Source organism: Haliotis rubra, unplaced genomic scaffold (assembly GCF_003918875.1).
Source record: "Haliotis rubra isolate DU_JTF1 unplaced genomic scaffold, ASM391887v1 Scf36, whole genome shotgun sequence".
Taxonomy (NCBI): domain Eukaryota; kingdom Metazoa; phylum Mollusca; class Gastropoda; order Lepetellida; family Haliotidae; genus Haliotis; species Haliotis rubra.
The window spans coordinates 3,539,855-3,558,608 of NW_025767035.1; the positions used below are offsets into that span (position 1 = coordinate 3,539,855).

At 39.9% G+C, this 18,754-nt stretch overlaps 1 protein-coding gene across 1 annotated transcript; it reads right to left on the minus strand.

Annotated features, from left to right (window-relative positions):
- Positions 1-7,367: 7,367 nt before the first annotated feature.
- Positions 7,368-14,426, minus strand: LOC124285455 (solute carrier family 46 member 3-like). Its single transcript, XM_046721680.1, has 7 exons — positions 14,358-14,426; positions 10,176-11,048; positions 9,854-10,087; positions 9,391-9,474; positions 8,773-8,929; positions 8,552-8,631; positions 7,368-7,854 (listed from the first exon to the last, which is right to left on the minus strand). The coding sequence occupies exons 1-7, from the start codon at positions 14,365-14,367 to the stop codon at positions 7,817-7,819; spliced, it is 1,476 nt and encodes a 491-aa protein (XP_046577636.1). The 5' UTR covers positions 14,368-14,426; the 3' UTR covers positions 7,368-7,816.
- Positions 14,427-18,754: the final 4,328 nt, after the last annotated feature.

Below are 18,754 nucleotides of genomic sequence, written 5' to 3' on the forward strand. Positions count from 1 at the left end.
ATGAGACTCCAGCTGCTCTCATGAATACTGATAATTGGCCTCGCTTCATTGTCATGTCTTCACCGGATGGTGGTCCTATTAAGCTGAATCCTTTTGCGATAGCAAAGGGTATTGAAGGTTTGGCTGGTGAAGTATATGAAGTGAAAAAACTACGATCTGGTTCTCTGTTGATCCAATGCAGGAAACAGATCCAATCTCAGATTCTTCTCTCAACAAAAAGTTTAGCCAATGTTCCTGTTGAGGTTTCCCCACACAGGACATTAAATAGCAGCAAAGGCATCGTCCGTGACATAGGACGTTGCCTCTCAGATATGGCTGAAGCTAACATCATCAGAGAATTACGCTCACGAGGAGTTACTGATGTCAAACGTTTCTCTGTTAAAAAGAATGATGCCGTCACAAAAACGAATACTTATCTGTTCACGTTTTCTCTTCCGACACACCCACAATCACTGAAAGCTGGTTATAGCATCTTAAGGGTCGATACATTTATCCCTAATCCCTTGAGGTGTTACACCTGTCGAAAGTATGGCAACGGATCTAAATCGTGCCATAACTCAGCTGCTTGTCATCGGTGTGCTGGAACATGTGACAACAGTAGTCTTTGTGTCAAACCTCCTAGCTGTGTAAACTGTTCTGGTAACAATCCTTCTTCCTCCAAGGATTGCCCGACGTGGAAACTACAATCAAAGATATCCAAACTGAAGCATGAACGGAATATTCCCTTACCAGAAGAGAAGAAGATTATTCTTGGACAAGAACAGACAGGTCCGTTATACTCATCCACTGTTTCTGCATCTCTCCAGGCTTCAAAACCAAAACTTGTATCTGTAGGTTGCCAGACAGAGTACACATGGGCAAGGACTTCCGCACCCACGCTGCTGTCTATTGAAGTTAAGGCGAAGCCTCCACAAGTGAGCTCTAGTTCACAAACTTCGACGATATCAAAAGGTGCTATTCAATCCAAGACATGTTCTGAGATAGATCAGTACAAATCTCAGAAACATTCATCGCACTCGGACACAATAGTGAAACAAACTTCTAACTGCAAATCAATCAGTGAAACATCAAAACAGAATCAAAGTGGCAGAGCCCGAAAGGGGTAAAAAAAGCCGATCCAAATATTTAATAAGTTTGGATCCCTTGACGACATGGATGTGTCCGACCAAAGCCATGGTAGGACACATAGCTTGTCGCCCTCAAGGAAGGTGAGGGGTAGATCTCCAGTCCATCCTCCGAAGACATAATGTCCTCACCTACAATACAATGGAACTGTAGAGGACTGAGGACTAATTTAACCGATTTACAGTTAATAGTCCAAGATTATAAACCTTCAGCGTTTCGCTTACAAGAAACTTATCTGAAACAGACAGATAATTTTGACCTACGTCAGTTTAATGCGTATCATTCTTTTTCTCCTCCTGGTGATAGAGCTTCTGGTGGATCATCAATCCTGGTGAGGAGCAATGTTATCCATAGCAGTGTTCCTCTTAAAACGAATCTTCAAGTTGTTGCAGTTCGACTTACATTACAGGTTGCTTTTACTTTGTGTTCTTTGTACATCCCACCTTCATCAGCTGTTCAACTTACGGATCTGCAAGATCTCTATGATCAGTTACCCAACTCCTGTTAAATCATGGGCGATTTAAATTGCCACAACCCACTCTGGGGTGGTACTTATACAAACGCCAAAGGTAAATTACTAAAGAGGTTTATTTCAAATAATGACTTATGCATTTATAATGACGGCAAAAATACTTATTTACATCCTGGCACAGGAACCTATTCTGCTCTTGATTTATTTATTACTGACTCCAACCTACTGAGTGAATTCGAATGGTCAGTCCACGACGACCTTTGTGGGAGTGACCATTTCCCAACATTATTAAAACCCGTGATTCCATCTGATGTTCCTCCTTCATCAAGATGGAATTTTAAAAAAGCTAACTGGCCTTTATATGAAACTCTTTGTGTTGACAAACTAAAACCTGAACTTTTTAATGATATTCCTGATGCCATAAAATGTTTTTCAGAGGAACTAAATAACATAGCTGATGAGTGTATTCCAAAGTCCTCTTCAATTCCTCACGCCCGAAAACCATGCTTTACAGATGATTGCAAACAGGCTAGGAAGGCAAGGCGTACTTTCAAACAAAGTAAACGCCAATGTTGGCGGAACTATGTCTCAAAAATTAATTCACGCACTCCGATATCGAAGGTATGGAACATGATCCATAAAATCAAAGGTAAGGGCTCTAAATCAAGCATTCACCATCTGAAAGATGGGAACCAGCTATTGACTAATAAATCAGATATTGCAAATACACTTGGTGAGACGTTAGCCAAACATTCTTCCTCATCTAATTATGTACCTGAATTCCAAAAATATCAAAACAACAAGAAAGAAATCTCTTAATTTCAATTCAGATAATGGGGAAGACTGCAGTGAAACCTTTTCGATACATGAGCTACATACTGCTCTTGGTTAGGCGCATGATACTGCTTCAGGGGTTGATAACATACATTATCAACTCCTGAAGCACTTACCTGAATCATGTTTAGAGACGCTTTTATATATTTTTGATGACATTTGGACATCTGGAAATTTTCCTTCGTCATGGCGGGATGCTAATATTGTTCCCATACCTAAACCTGGACGTGATCATACTGATCCCTCTAATTATAGACCAATTTCACTGACTAGCTGCGTTTGTAAAACCATGGAACGCATGATCAACAATCGACTTGTTTGGTACTTGGAAACCAATAACCTTATAACTAATATACAATGTGGTTTCCGTTAAAACCGTAGTACCATCGATCATTTAGTGCGTTTAGAATCTTTTGTGAAAAATGCCATAATTAATAAACAGCATGCAGTGTCGATTCTTTCGATTTACAAAAAGCACACGACACAACATGGAAACATGGGATTTAAAAAGATTTACATGCCTTTGGATGACGAGGCCGTTTGCCTCAATTTACATCCAAGTTTTTAAATGACAGGCAATTTCAAGTCCGAGTGGGTTCAACCCTGTCTGACCATTACAATCAGGATCAGGGTGTCCCGCAAGGCAGTATTTTGTCTGTAACATTGTTTAGTATCAAGATCAACAGTTTATCAAAGGTTTTAAATGATTCAATTGATGGATCACTTTTTGTGGATGATTTTAATATTTCTTGTGGTAAAAATATGCATACCATTGAACGGCAAATGCAGATGTGTTTAAACAAAATAAATACATGGTGTCTTGAAAACGGCTTTAAATTTTGTAAATACAAAACTAATTGTATACATTTCTGACGTAAATACAAACCGCATAAAGACCCTGAACTATCTCTAAATGGCACACCCATCAAAGTTGTGAAGGAGGCCAAGTTCTTGAGTGTTATTTTCGATTCACATTGAACCTTTCTGCCTCATATTAAATCCCTTAAAGCTAAATGCCTGAAGGCACTTGATCTGTTAAAAGTTGTTTCCAACTCAAAGTGGGGAGGGGACCAAACTACCCTCCTACACTTATACAGATCACTCATCCGTTCTAAACTAGATTACGGCTCCATCGTTTATGGTGGAGCCTGCAAATACAACCTAATACTATTAGATTCTGTGCACCACTAAGGTCTAAGACTTTGTCTTGGGTCTTTCAGAACTTCTCCTGTTGACAGTTTCTATGTTGAGGCCGATGAGCCATCTCTTAACCAACGACCTATCAAATTATCTTTACAGTATCTCATTAAACTATACTCAAATATGTCTAACCCTGCATATAATTGTGTCTTCAATCCTCTCTATGAGGATTTGTACAACAAAAAGCCTTCTCTTGTTCCACCTCTTGGGCTAAGAATTATACCATTCATTTCTGATGCCGGCATTGAGCTGGAAAATATAGCTCCTTCCCGCTTTCTTTCTTCTCTTCCTTGGCAATTGGTAAGACCAGAAGTTAACCTAACACTGACAACGTTTGAAACATCAGACACCAATGAATTACAATATAAACAAGAATATAATCAATCAAAAAGTAAATATAATACATACAAATCCTTATTTACAGATGGGAAGGTGGCAATAGTTCAGGCAATAGTTCTATTTTCACAGCTGAAGCAAATGCCATATTTACAGCGCTTAAATATATGACTAAACATCCTAAATATTTAACAATATATCATTTTTTCAGATTCTCTTTCTTGTCTTCAGGTTATAAAACATTTTTCTTGTATACATCCACTTTTATTAGAAATTATTGAATTATATAACGATCTTGCTACTGGCCAATGCGACATCGTCCTTTGTTGGTTACCCAGCCACGTTGGCATTTCTGGGAACACAATGGCCGATTTTGCTGCCAAGGCAGCACTCAACAAATCTGTGACACTACTTCTTATCCCGTACTCTGATTATAAAGCTAGCATTAGAACTTACATCCGTGATCTGATGCAGAAGAAGTTGGACACCCAAGTAGGTATCAATAAATTACATGAAATAACACCCTATATTGGTTACACCTACTTGGGTTGTCAGTCCAGATTTGAAGAGGTCATCATGCGACGATGTCGTATTGGTCATACGAGATATACTCATGAATACCTATTAAAAGGTGAGGATCCTCTGTTTTGCATCCCTTGTGATGAAAGAATCACGGTCAAGCATGTCCTGCTTGAGTGTATTGATTTTTCCATTACAAGGGATAAGTATTTCAATGTCAAGACAGTTAAGGGTCTTTTTAATGTTAATTATCATTTCATCATTGAATTTTTAAAGGAAATAGAATTACTAGATTCATTTTGATAAATGGTCTGTAAATAGATAACTAAAATTATTATTGGCAGTTTAGATTAATAACTGCAATTGTTAGTGGCTGTACCCTCAAAGGGGGTTGAAGTATTGTAAAATTATTGTCCTCCTGAGAGGGTATGTAAGTCCAAAAGCATTCAATGTAAATTTAAATCTACTATTATTTTTAATCGTAAAATATGTGTTCTTTTAATTTGCGGCTTGAATATCCAAAATTGCTAATAGCTAAAGGGATGGTGTAAATCCAGCTAGGTCCATGCAGGAAGCAAATGTACTGTAAGTCCCGAGGGTCCCTAGTATGGTGATCCACCATCAGTTGTTGGCAATCTATAGTCCGTTTTTATATTGTATTGTCATCTATAGTTAAACTGGTTAAGATTTAATTACTAGTTTAAATTTCGTCTCTGTGATAATCTAGTTATTTTACTGTCCTTCGTAGACAGGTTTTATAATTTACTATTACTTACTATGTATACCAATTAATTGTTCTCGGCACAATATTGCTGAAATATTGCCGATGTGACGATAAATTTTAACTCACTCACTCACTCAATTTCAGAAATACAATGATTAACTACAGCACATTTTATTTTTGTTGTGTCACACCATGGTCTTTTATGGACTATTTCCCTGTCAAAGTTTTAGTTTCATCCTGGGAATCAGCAGGTAAGACAAGGACATCTTCAGAAGAGACGATACTTACCAATATCAGTGATCATATTGACAATCTGACCTGACAAGAGAAATGTCTTTCATGTAGAGGCCCCCATGGCATCAAAGATGAAGTTTATGATGGTGTAGTTTGAGTGACAAATATATTATGAAAGAGTTTGGAATATTCAATTAAAAGGTATTGATAATTTATATCTTAAATGAAATAACTATTCAAATAATAGTCACATCTGACTATCATTTGCCTTAGTCTTTGAAGGTCAGATGACCATAGATTTTGTTTGATAACTGGCCGAAGCGCCCTACTGTACATCACATCATTTCCCATTGAAAATCAAACACATTGATATCTCGTGAATCCATCTCTATTCTCAAGACAATCCCGGATTCAATGAAGGATAATCCTAATCAAACGTCCTATGTCGGCTTGGTTCATTTGTTGGGAATAGTTTCTGATGGCGCCGTCCAAGTAGACAAGTTCGGTGTATTCCCAGAGTGGCCCCCCTGTCTATTACGTAACAACCAAATTCAGGGGCCACTCCGGGATAACTCGTTAAGAAGGTGTGAACGTGGGGGCCAGTGTGGGACAACTTATTAGTTGTCAAAACAGAGAGTTAATCTACTACTGTGAGTAGAAGGTGACTGCTGAGGCTGCTAGCGTGTCATCTTCTTATATGAAGAAAAGAGCCAGAGAGGAACTCTACAGACATATGAACAAGAAAGAAGACAGGTTCTACAAATCTTTAGCTCTTTCACAGTGTGAAGTCGAGTTTGTACATGTTTGATTAATGACAAGTCTGGCCTTGCTCTTGCTCTCCTGCTGGACGCAGTCAGTAACAATACCCGCCCTGTACTGCCCATTAAGCTGTAAGTCACAGTGACCCCATCCCACAGCATTACTGAGCAGCCATAAAAAACATCGTTCTGGTCATTATCGGCATGAAAAGGACCATTTCGTCTACCCCACACTTTGTTGCAGTTCCTGAAGTGATAAATGCCTTGTGTAAAAAAGACCCGTTTAATTGAATTTGCAATGATATCTTTCAGTCTGGTTTTCATCATTGAAATGTATAGACAACATACTGACACGTTTCACTGTAAATTCCGAATTTTACCCCTACCGTGTTCACATGCATGAATTTGAGAAAGACGTTGTGAATAACGAAGAAAAACGGATACGATAACTTCTCGTTTATTGCATAGAGTGACGTTTCAGCGTTTCCTTTACTATACTTTTAAAATAGCTTAATAATAATATTATGGTGACACTGTCTTAACATTACAGTTTGGACATAACTGTCGAATACTTCCCATATAGCAAAGTAGAATTACACAATAGTAATATCACAGTGGATGCTAAAGCAGGTACTTGTGTTGAAAAATGCTACACTTGATGACAAATGTATAATATGATATAAAGGTGTCAATAATATATCCAAAAGAATGTCATTAATACTGATTTGCTCACATTTCAAGGAATTAGAAATGCTGCTCTTTAGTTTCTTCAGAGGGGAATATAGATGTGCTTATGAGCACAAAACGTGTACCCAAAGCCAGATCATCCTTTCAATGTGCGCATGTTGAAGCATCTTAAAATGTAGTAAAGGTTTTACAAGACACATTTACAAGGACACATTAATCTTTAAAGGGACATACAGCTACATAAATTGGGAACTTCAAGATTTTTCATAAAGAATATATTAATAAGAAATTGAGAAATATAATTTAAAGACAAACCGGTGTGAGGAAAGTATAAGAAGAATAAACACGAATAATGAACTCTTCAATATTATTTCCAAAATAGAGGCACCAGATTTGTTTGTCTGTCGTTTAACGCCGCACTCACCAATATTTCCTTTATATGTGACGGCGGTCTGTAAATAATCGCGTCTGAACCACACAATCCATTGCTCAACAGCATGAACATCGATCTAAGCTACTGAGATACATGTGAGCGAGCCTGACCACCCGATCCCGTCAGCCTCGTACGACGAGTCAAGACCAATTCTAACCTGGATCTCCACGGGTATGAGACTCCAGAGACAATAATTTATATGTTATGTGCATTCACCCACATGTGTAGGGATTTCACAGATTTGTTCGAAAATACAAGAGGGAGAAGAAGTACTATTTATGCTCAAGATAAGCAGGCTGAAAGAACTGAGAAAATAAAGAGAGTGACATAAATATCTAAAAAAACCCAGTTTTTTCTCTCTTTTTAGCCCTTTGTGTTGATACTTGAACCCGATCTGGAGTATTGTGTACTGCTCGAATATATTACTATTGACATATTCGGATGTTATAGGCAAAACATCTGACATTTGCTCGAAACGTGATGACTGATTATGATTACATGTGGGTCGTCGAAGCCTCCACCTGAGCGTCCTCTGAAACAAAAGAAAAATAAACATAGTTGTTTACAAATGCACCTTTTCTTCTTTTACAGTCCCTCATTCACTTTCTCTGAAACACATATTTGACTGTCAAGCTGGTTTTCGTGTGAGCTACTCCAAAATCTGATAACATTCACATACTAGGTTTTGTGCACAAATATATAATGGCCCCAAAACAAGATACAACTGTAGTTTCACTGATTTCAGAAAGGCTTTTGATTTGCCACTATCAAATAGTGATGATACCAAGAGCATTTCGCAGCCTTTCGTGTCGTCATGTCGTGTTCGTCAAGGATGTATTCCAAGTCTGATATTGTTTACTTTCCACTTTAATAAATTAGCTGAAGTCATGAAGTATGAAAATTGTGTTATATTTGTAATCCAGTATTTAAGGGATCAGGTGAAGGTGTCTTCTTCGAACAGAAACTTCTACGTATATGATTGTTTTAGACTGTGAAGCTAATACCCGTCCATCTGTCTGGAGTTCATACTTCGAACCGACATTTGGTATTAGTGAGTCTGAAATGGCGTCTCGTTTGTCGCGGTTTCGAGATCTGGTTGATAACTGCTTCTGATACAATTCACGATCGATGGGGGTGTGTGGTGCACTGAGATGCTTAAGCTGAAACAATAATGACCGGACGTAAATTGTATACACTTCTGCATTTTTCACAAACTACTAAGGGCATACCTTTGTTTTTGTCCTCTGTGTCTCCTGTCACATTTTGTGTAAGTACCAATACCCGTCCTCTCATATCAAAATGAAGCCATCTGTAATTCAAGTACAGAAGGAACATGACCAAATGCAAAATATTTACGATATTTTAAATGCCTGGCATAACATACTACTAATATTTTTATGGATTTTTGTCAATACCCTTCTTTGGCTATAAAGGTAAAATGACCACTCACAGCATAATGGCTGCTGCAACAACACACAGACCAGCAGCCACCATAAAGCTGAGGCCAGGTAGGATATCAAGGGTTGCTGGGTAGAGTTGGTTGAAGATCAGGGATGCCACCACGACAGCAATGCTGTCCATTGAAGCCAGGAGTCCAAACAAGCGCCCTGTAAACAGACGATGAACATATTGAAAACAGGGAATGCATACTAAGTATATGTTTTAATAACCGTCTGTTGCATTTAAAGAACATTCAAAACCGTTGCTCTGATTCAGTTTTGATGTTTGTGGTGACATGAGGCTAAAACACCAGATGTCCTGTTTGATTCAATTATTAACATCAAATCACATTATCACCTCACTCGTTAAATATATGGCTGACCATATGTAGAATGTTAAGCCTAAGAAATGGGATACAAGCTTTACCTTGTTCAGTCGGATACCTGTTATCATCATTCTTTGCCAGCAATCCTTTAGATAATGTTCACATCTCTTTGTCCTGTACGCCAAGTGGAGACAACCGAGACTGACTTATATTCTGTCGTTAGCATATAAGAGTACTACTTCCATTGTGATCCAAGCTTTGCTTATTCAATCTTTACAACATCATGTTTGTTCTTAACCCTACCCTGTTCAGCCTGACTGACCATACTTGACAAGAGTGACCGAACAACAGCTGCTGGGAAGCCTTGAAACATGGACAGCAGTGTCACTGAAACGAAATGAATTGATTGCTGTCACAACGTTTACACATCAGTGGCGTGTGTGACAGATACATTTGATGCTCATACTAGGACATGCAACCATCTGGTGAATCAGGGACGGTAGGGTAGCCTAGTGGTTAAAGCGTTCGCTCGTCACGCCGAAGACCCGGGTTCGATTCCCCACATTGGTACAATGTGTTAAGCCCATTTCTGGTGTTCCCCGCCGTGATATTGCTGGAATATTGCTGAAAGCGGCGTAAAACCAAACTCACTCACTCACTATTGTGAATCACAATCAACTATATGTTTTGTATTTTCTAATTATTTACTCGATGAGGACTAAGAAGGATGAATTACATTTGTGCACTTAAAGCAGTTGTCATTTACCTAGAAAGACGTGCCATGTTCGTGTACTGAGTCCCAATACCACCAGACCGATGGCTTTGGAGATCAAACCCCAGAGTCCTACGGTGGTGTTCCTCAACTTCCTAACCAGAGGCAGAACTGTGACCAGCATTAAACTCCGAGCGAAGTTCTCCAGACCCTGATAGTAACCCAAAGTTGTCTGTGACCAGCTGAGTGGAGCTCGCTTTGTGAACAGGAGGAGGATGTCCGCTTCACCTGCAGCACGCCAAAGAGGTGACCTGTGTTTTAGTATGAGCAAACGCAAACAATAAGGATTAAGAAATAAAAGTCAATTTGTACTCACTCACTGTTCCGATAACAAAGAGGTTGAAGATGATAATCAGTATGATGATATAGACAGTTCTCTTCCCTTGCCTCTTCTTCATCACACAACGACCAGACTCCTTGACAGATCCCAGAAACCAATATTCGCAGAAACCTTCACCCTCTAGCCGTCTTGTTGTGCTCGCCTTTAGGTTTTCTAAACGTATGACAGCGTATACCAGTCCTAAGAAGGAACATCCACTCATGACGGCGAAGACGAATGTGAAGCTTGTATTGTCCAACATGACTCCCGATGTGAAGACTCCAACTGTTCCAGCCAAGAAGATAACAGCCTCCACGATTCCTATTCGCGTAGTTCTATTCTTTGGATCAGCAACGTGCGTCACGTAGCTGTACGATGCCATCAACAGGGCAGTAAAACTCCCAGAGAGACCATTTACTACAGCAGCGATCATCACATACTCCACTTTACTTGAAGGGTAAATGGAAAGAATCATATACCCAATGTAAGACAACGTTGTCCCCACACTGGGTATAATTACAGGTAGTTTCCGACCCACTTTGTCACCCCAGGATCCAAGGAAAAACAGTACAATAAAACATGCCGGAACACGTTCTACAGCTGTTCTCTTTAAGATCAAGTAGGACGTCTCAGACTGGACATAATCCTCTTCTGTTTTGTGGTCCTCTTGGAATGTCTGGTTGCGCAGGCTGCCGCAGAAAGTCTCGTTGTACTTGTCAATGCAGACCTTGTTATACACAAATGCCTGGAAGGTTGGAATTGACAGAAAGAGTCCGATCATGTAAAGAAACAAAACTGGCTCGACTGTTATGAGATTCAAATCGAACTGCCGTCGGCAACATCTAATAACAGCCATGTTTTGGACACAGTCTGAAAAATACAAATGGTTTTGTGTGATACAAGCACACTGAGCAGAACTTCTAAAACAACACAGAATGCACGCTCTAAAACACAGAATAAATCGTTTTCTTCCACGTATACCACAAAAACTGATGAACAGAACACTGAGAACAGAACCCATTAGAATTGGTATTTTGAAAAAAAAAAAAATCTGTCATCAATGAATTCTTCAATGGATACGTATTGCTGTTTATATTGTAGTTGTCTATGCACAATACACAACAATATTAGATAAGATTCACATTCTGAGTACAGGCTCTCTGACCTGGTTGACACGTCATCGATTCCCAATTGCGCAGATTGATGTTCATGATGTTGATCACTGGATTGTCTGGTCCAGACTCGATATTTACAGACCGCCATTTAGCTGGAATATTGCTGAGTGCGGCGTAAAACTAAACTCACTCACTCACTCACTCACTCAAAGCTTTAGTAGCAGAAACTTCTTATAATGATTTGCAGTTTTGCACACATTGCGCATTTGGGTGATGATAGTAGGAGAATCAAAGCTTCATGGTGTCTGCAATTTACTATTTTACGCATCCCTTTACCAGATTCTTTTGGATGGGGACGTTAACCAAGTCAAGAGTATCAAAGATGTGATCAAACACACCTGCAGTGTTATAACCCCCCATGACGTCGTTTCTAAAGCATGGTATATAACTGGCATTGTGCCAGCCAGTAGGTTTAGTCAGCAGTGAAGTATACCCCAACAACCTCATCACATTCACGTGACACATAAGGTCGTGATCGAGTGGCTGGTGACTGGCAACTGTGAGGCGTCAGGCTGAGAGTACGTTTTAGGTCTCTGTCTCGTAGGACAGGACACTCAGTTGTACATTCATATAATATTCACAGCTATTAATCTATTTGTTTGTTTTGTTTTGTTATCTGTTTGTTTCTGAGGATAGGCCAGACTGGATATTCTTTGGCCCTTACGTTTTATGTTTTATATTTTAGGACAATTTTCAAATATACTCAGCAAATTTGAAAACTTTCTGTTTAATCAAATAAATTTACAAGTATATTAAACGTTAGTAAACAATGTGAATGTTTTAATATCGTGAAATTGTAAGTTCACGTACAAACATTTACTTTGTAGCTTATAAAGATGAAAAACACGTGTGAAAAAGCAAATTCATGAATTCATTCGATGTATGTTTACTTAAACTGAACACGCACATTCAATGTGAGCTGGAAAAACAAATTGAACATTTCATTTTAATGTTGGTTTGGAAATGGCACGCCTTTCATATCAAGAATGTCAACATGCTATGGGGAGGCTTGAGGCTGGTCAGTCTGCAAGAGCCTTTAATTGCTCACGACAAATAATTTTTAATCTTGTGCATCAAACCGGAATTGCCGACCGTCCGAGGCCGGGAGCGTCACTTGTAAACTCACTCCGGGAAGATCAAGCAAAACGATTACGTCATCTTCGGAACAAATTTGTTAATGCAACTTCCACCAGTGAGGAGATGTTTGCTGGAAGAATAATTGCACAAACTGTCAGAAATCGCTTGCGTGCCGCTGGTCTTAGCGCCCAAAGATCCCATAATGGACCAATTTCAACGCTTCTTCATCGCCGCAACAGACTCGTGAGGACCACAAGACACAAACGGTTCAATCCCAAACAGTGTAATTCGGTTGTCTTGACATTGAGATTTGCGGACGGCCGGGCCCGAGTGTACCGCAGGCGAGGTAAACGTCACGCCCATGTCTGCGCCTGTGAAGTATACAGATTTGCGGGCTGCAGCGTAATAGTATGGGGTTTGTTTTGTGCACACGGACCTTCTCCCCTTTCGAGGGAACTTAAATACTGCCAAGTACATGGATCAGATTTTGCAACCGGTCTTGCTACCATTTATGCACAGACATGGCCCTGGACTGACGTTCCAACAAGACAACGCTAGATCGCATACGATAATTCTTAAAGTCCATACATAGAATGTTCTACGAAATGCCGGTATTCAAGTTCTGCATTGGCCGTCGCGTAGCCCCGACCTCAGTCCTATCGAACTGGGTCGACGTGTTCGTCAGTAAGTCAATCCACCACAGACGTTGCAAGATCTTCAACGTCAGTTTTGAGCAATGACGACGTCTTCCTCGGGGTGTGTTTACTAACGTTCTAAGATCCATTTGCTTTCCGTTGATGTCAAGATGTTCTATGCACAGCATACAACTAAAATTATTGTCAAAAACATAACATTAAAAACCTAGTCCAAAAACTCCCGAGTGTCCAGTTTTCCGGTTTGCTCAGTATATGAAGCCATATATGTCATGGTAATTAATTGCTTCTGTTAAAATTCATAAGTTTACAACATTGTTTCAACAACAATTATTTAAGCAGTGGTGTAGAAGTTATCATTTGATGCTGTGCACCATGATCATGTCAAAACAGATTAACTGTTGCTCTGCTTATGTACATAGATGTCTGCATGGTGGCTAAGATGGTAACAACGGATAGTTTAGTTGACATGTTAAGTAACGAGTAATCGTCTACGCCAACACACCTTCTCCTTTAAAGATGCACACTCACAGACGCAATAACACTAATGCTGTCACCAAAGCTCTGAAACCTCCAAGGCCGCCTCCGTGGTGTAGTGGTTAGAGCGTCCGCCCGGAGTGCGGAAGGTCGCGGGTTCGATCCCCGACCGCGTCATACCAAAAGACGTTAAAATATGGTACTTGTTGGTCCCTGCCTGGCGCTCGGCATTAATGGGTACAACAAGGACTGGTCGGCTAAGAGTCAGTATAATGTGTATGAGTGGGGTATCCATGCTTCACTGCGGCATGGTATCTCGGTGGGCTAGCACTATAAAACCAGCTTAAGTCTGGGCTAGTACAAGCAGCCGCACATACACACGCGCATGCACGTCGTCATATGAGCGAAATATTCTCAAGCACGACGTAAAATCCAATAACACTTCACCTGAAACCTCCAATGTGACAACCAACTTCATCCACTAAGACAAAACCCTATCGTCGACCACTGGATGATTCAGATGGCGTGAATGGTCCATAAACTTTGCTCAGAGTTTGCAGGAGTAAGAAATACCTCTCTTGTGTGATGTGCTTTATCTTGCAAAAAAAAACCAAACACCCACACACACACACACACACACACACACAGCACACATCCCGCACGCCTAGCTTTTCTTTGTCCAATACACACAAAAGGAACCTACACAAGACTATTTTTCCGACTGGACTTGCGTCCGTTATTTGTTAGTTATTCTAGACAATTTGCTGGAAAAGATCCATTTAACACAGATAACTTACCTCTTTGCATCCATACGACAACTGATTGGGTGGAGAAGGAGATACGTTGACTCTCAGACACACAATCACTGGCTAAGACAACATATACTTACCACGAGTGCAGCAAAAGATAAACGGTGATACCTATCAAGTCCTTTTTTTGTAAACGTGACAGAAAGAAATGATTGGCTCCTGGTATTACATATAATAACTCCTTAGGTACGTCAGTCCCTGGCGTTCGAATTGTTATCTGTTTTTCTAGATATCAATATACGTAAGGGATGTTTCCCCGCTGAAATTGAATGGGTTGATGATGATACAAGTTTCATAATCTAATACATGTATTTATATGCACACACTGCGAATAATTACTAACCCGCCCAGAGACAGTATGGCGACAAGGAGTACACGTTATTTCACAGAGTAGTTGTCCAACAACCGACCTTCATCTCTGGGGAGGTGGACATGTATTTGACCCGGGTTGTGACAATGACGTGGGTCTTTCGTGACCTACTGCTTTAGATATCCATTCGCCTGTCGTTACGTTTCGAAGTCCCAGAGCATTGTTGTAAATGGAATGTACACTGCAGAAGTCCATGTCAGAACGTCTGGTGGTGGGATGGCCTCGTGATGGGGGGTGGGGTGTGGGGGTTTGCACACTCCTTTTCACCCGTTTTCATGAGAGTTTTAATGGACTATTAATAAATATTCAATAAACTTTCAAGACAAAAGGGGCGTGGGGGTTGGGGTTTGCGCACCCCTGCACCCTCCTCTGGATCTGCTTATGCAGATTGTCATAAACACGGCCATATTCACCACGAACCCTGATATTTGCTCATAACATCACCAGCTTAACTGATCCTGGCTGTATTATACCCAAGAAACTGCACTTTTCCTTAAAACGTTAACTTGAATTTAATATCACTTCTGTGAGTGACATTTTAGAATTTGGGAACAGAATAATATCAGAACAACTTTCAGCCTGTTTGTTTATCACTGAAATGTACAGCAACACACTGACACGCTTCACAGTAAATTTCGAGTTTTACCCTGACCATGTTCACGTGCACACGAAAAACGCTAAAATGAAATTGGCGAAACAGGTTGTGAATGACGAAGAATACAACCACAGCATACTTTGACTTTTTGTCTAAGGATCAAAATGATGAACCCAGGTTTCATATTGTGTTAATAGATCTGCCCGATAGTTATCAGAAAGTATACTAACCATGACTCTTTTCCGTTTATGTTCCTCTTATAGCATTCCGGGTACCCAACGAGCTAACACCTTACTCATGTGCAAATGTTGATGAATAATTCGCTCTATTGACGTTTTACTAATGCCATGTGCAGTAGCTAATTGGCTTATAGGCATACGCCGATCCTGCATTATTGTGTCAAGAACAGAATTGACTTTATCTTTGGTGGTGACTTCACAGGGGCGACCAGAACGTGGTTCGTCTTCAGCGCTTTGCCTACCCCTTGTGAAATCAGCACGCCACTGTTTTACTGTACTGAATGAAGGTGAAGTATCTCCCAATGTTTGTGTCATGTCTTCGGGAATTTGCTTGGGAGTAAATCTTTTTAAATAAAGATATTAAATCACAGCTCTACATTCTGTTTTGTCCATTTTGAGCAGCGTTTTAGAGCAAATGGGAGGGTAGTGAAGCTTGACAGGAATATATAGGCAGTTCCAGTTTGTGCAATTCATGCTTTAGTACTGTTCTATATACACTAGCAGTTTTGCTGTGTCTGGGAAGCTTCTGGGACAGCCCTCGTATTCTATACAATGACATCAGATGGAAGAGATCACGTTAACAGATACTAGTAATGTTCCTGATTCAATCCTCACTTCAACTGAATGGGTGGAGAAAGAAATACCTTAGAACTTCAGACCATCAAACCCATTCACTGGTTAAAGCAACTTACACTTAACAGTATATAATATGATATCTAGCAAGTTATTCTGTCCGGCCTATGTGAACGTACTCCAACTGACGGGATAAATACAGGCTCCTGATACGACAGATAAAGGATATATGGGTCACATGGGTCAATCCCTCGCTTTCGGATGGTTTCTGTTCCATGAACAGATACCTCATACAAGCGTAATTGCCCGCGAAGACACATGTACGAATTTATCTTCAACAACCCGTGTTTGTCACAAGAGACTTTTGGATCGGGTCGTCAGGCACGCTGACACATATGATCTTATATCTCAATTGCTAAAATCGACGCTCACTTTGTCAATCACTGGATATTCTGGTCCAGAATTATTTAGAGACCGGCCGTGAAATAGCTGGAAAATTACTGATTGCAGCGTTAAAAAGCAAACTATAAAACATAATGAAGAATGGATTCAAAACAAATGTACACCTTACAGGTCCTAATATCTATTTATGTGCTAACTTCAAAAAACAATTTCTTTGGGCATACCAAAATACCAATCAAAAATGAGTTACGTTGTTCTGAAAGTAATTCTTTGACTATTGTATTTTTTACATGCTATCGGAGTATGCGTATATTGGCACGTTGTAAAAACTACTTCTATTTGGACTTGATTGTTAAGTTACTAGCTTTAAACTTTATTTCATTTCTATGTTGGGGCCACTAAACATTTAAGGATTGACTGTGTATTTCTTTCGTTGCATTGAGGTATGAAACTAAAAACCAATGTGCAAACTGTATGAATCCGCGTAGCGGATTCTTACAAAAGTTTGCACATTGGTTTTTAGTTTCATACCTCAATGCAACGAAAGAAATACACAGTCAATCCTTATAATTAAATTCAACAACAAATACTATAGGCTTTCAACAATATTTTATTTTAACACAATCAAATTCATCGAAACAGATATATTTGTTACCACCGATTAACATTTTCGGTGTAAGAATTCGGTAATGGCGTGACATGACTCAGGTGACTCATTTACATAAAATGACACGCCTACCAACCATTAGCCAATCAGCATAGAGCACCCCCAAACAGCTGTCAATCAACCAAGCTAACATCGGGGTAGCGAATCAGAGCGGAACAACACAACGTGACGCGTTCCGGTAACGGCAAAGTTTCAAGTTCAAACATTTGAATTATTACCAGCGAACTGAAAGACACAGTTTGAAAAGTGAGAATTGGAAATGAAGCCCGATGACATGAAGTTAGTGGAACTGAGATTGTTAGTGGCAGCAGTTTTTGCGCAAGTGGAAAGGGGCTGTGATGTGACTGGGATTGCGATGCCATGAACTGATGTTCCAACATGCGCATGCTCTTGTCGAGGCGTTACAATGGCGGAAAGCGTCTCGCTAATTGTTAGTTTTTTGAGTAGTCGTTGTGTGGCGACTATAACTACGCACGGAACTTTCATTCCTATGGCCACTCATAAACATTATGTGACAAAGTTCAAAGCCAGCGTCACTCATGGCTTGGATTGCTGTGGCGCGAAGGCAATGAGCAGTGTATGACTGACTACATTGGGCATTGCGACATATGTCAGAAATGAAACGAGTGAACTGGTATTTTTTGACTGGGGTTGCTGTATACCAAATGTTGTGTGCGTCTGGAGAATTAAGTGCATCTTTATTACAGTGCGAAAAAAGTGATCCGGCATTTGGGTCACTTTTGTCAAGGAGCTGGCGAAGTGCATTGACGGAACATTGGGTTATATCATTCGTCGCGTATACATGTATTCGTTTTCGGCTTTGCGCTTCATCGCTGCTGAGACCACCCTGGATGTTTTTTTGGTTTCGTTTCGTGGGACAGTGTGACATATTCAACATTGCTATCATCTACCGCAAATTCAAAGGATGTGGGCGTAAGCTGCTGGTGAAATTCAAGACCACGACTTACAAAATGGATGGCCAAGTCGTACCATACTTTGTACCGGAGGATAACAGGATTGGATGCCGAATGCAGATAAGTGCTAATTTTCATCAGATCACTTGTTTCAATGATTGATTTATGTTGTGTGGGACGCGACAAGCCATGTTGTACATTGTAGTTTAATTTAGCATCAAGCATATCATGTGCAGACTTAAACTGCTTATCTCTTACAATGTCAATATCTCTCCCGATATCATTTAAGTGTCTTTTCAGGGCAGAACGAACATTTTTCAAAGTGTTCTTGTGATACTCGGCAGCATGTGCAGCCGGCATATTTTCATATCTTGCTTCCTGGTTTTTAGGCTGTGCCTCAGCGTAGACAAATCTCAACATTGTGTTAAGTTCCTCTGGTGTAATTGTTGAAAAATCCAGTCCTCCCCCTCGCTCTCGAACGACCAATCTAAATAAACAAAACGAAAACAATATCTAGAAACCTGACTATGACAGACCCAACTATGTAAACTTTGAACTAGGTAACTTTATAGCAAATCATTTTTCTCGGTTAAATCTACATAATATAATCTCATTCTGATAATTG

What these genes read in the sequence shown, in the direction of transcription:
- LOC124285455 (XM_046721680.1), bottom strand. An exon ending in CTTTGTTATCGGAACAGTGA is followed by an intron (nt 10,088 to 10,175) that starts GTGAGTACAAAT and finishes GGCGTGCTGCAG; the next exon opens with GTGAAGCGGACATCCTCCTC. An exon ending in AACATGGCACGTCTTTCTAG is followed by an intron (nt 9,475 to 9,853) that starts GTAAATGACAAC and finishes ATTTCGTTTCAG; the next exon opens with TGACACTGCTGTCCATGTTT.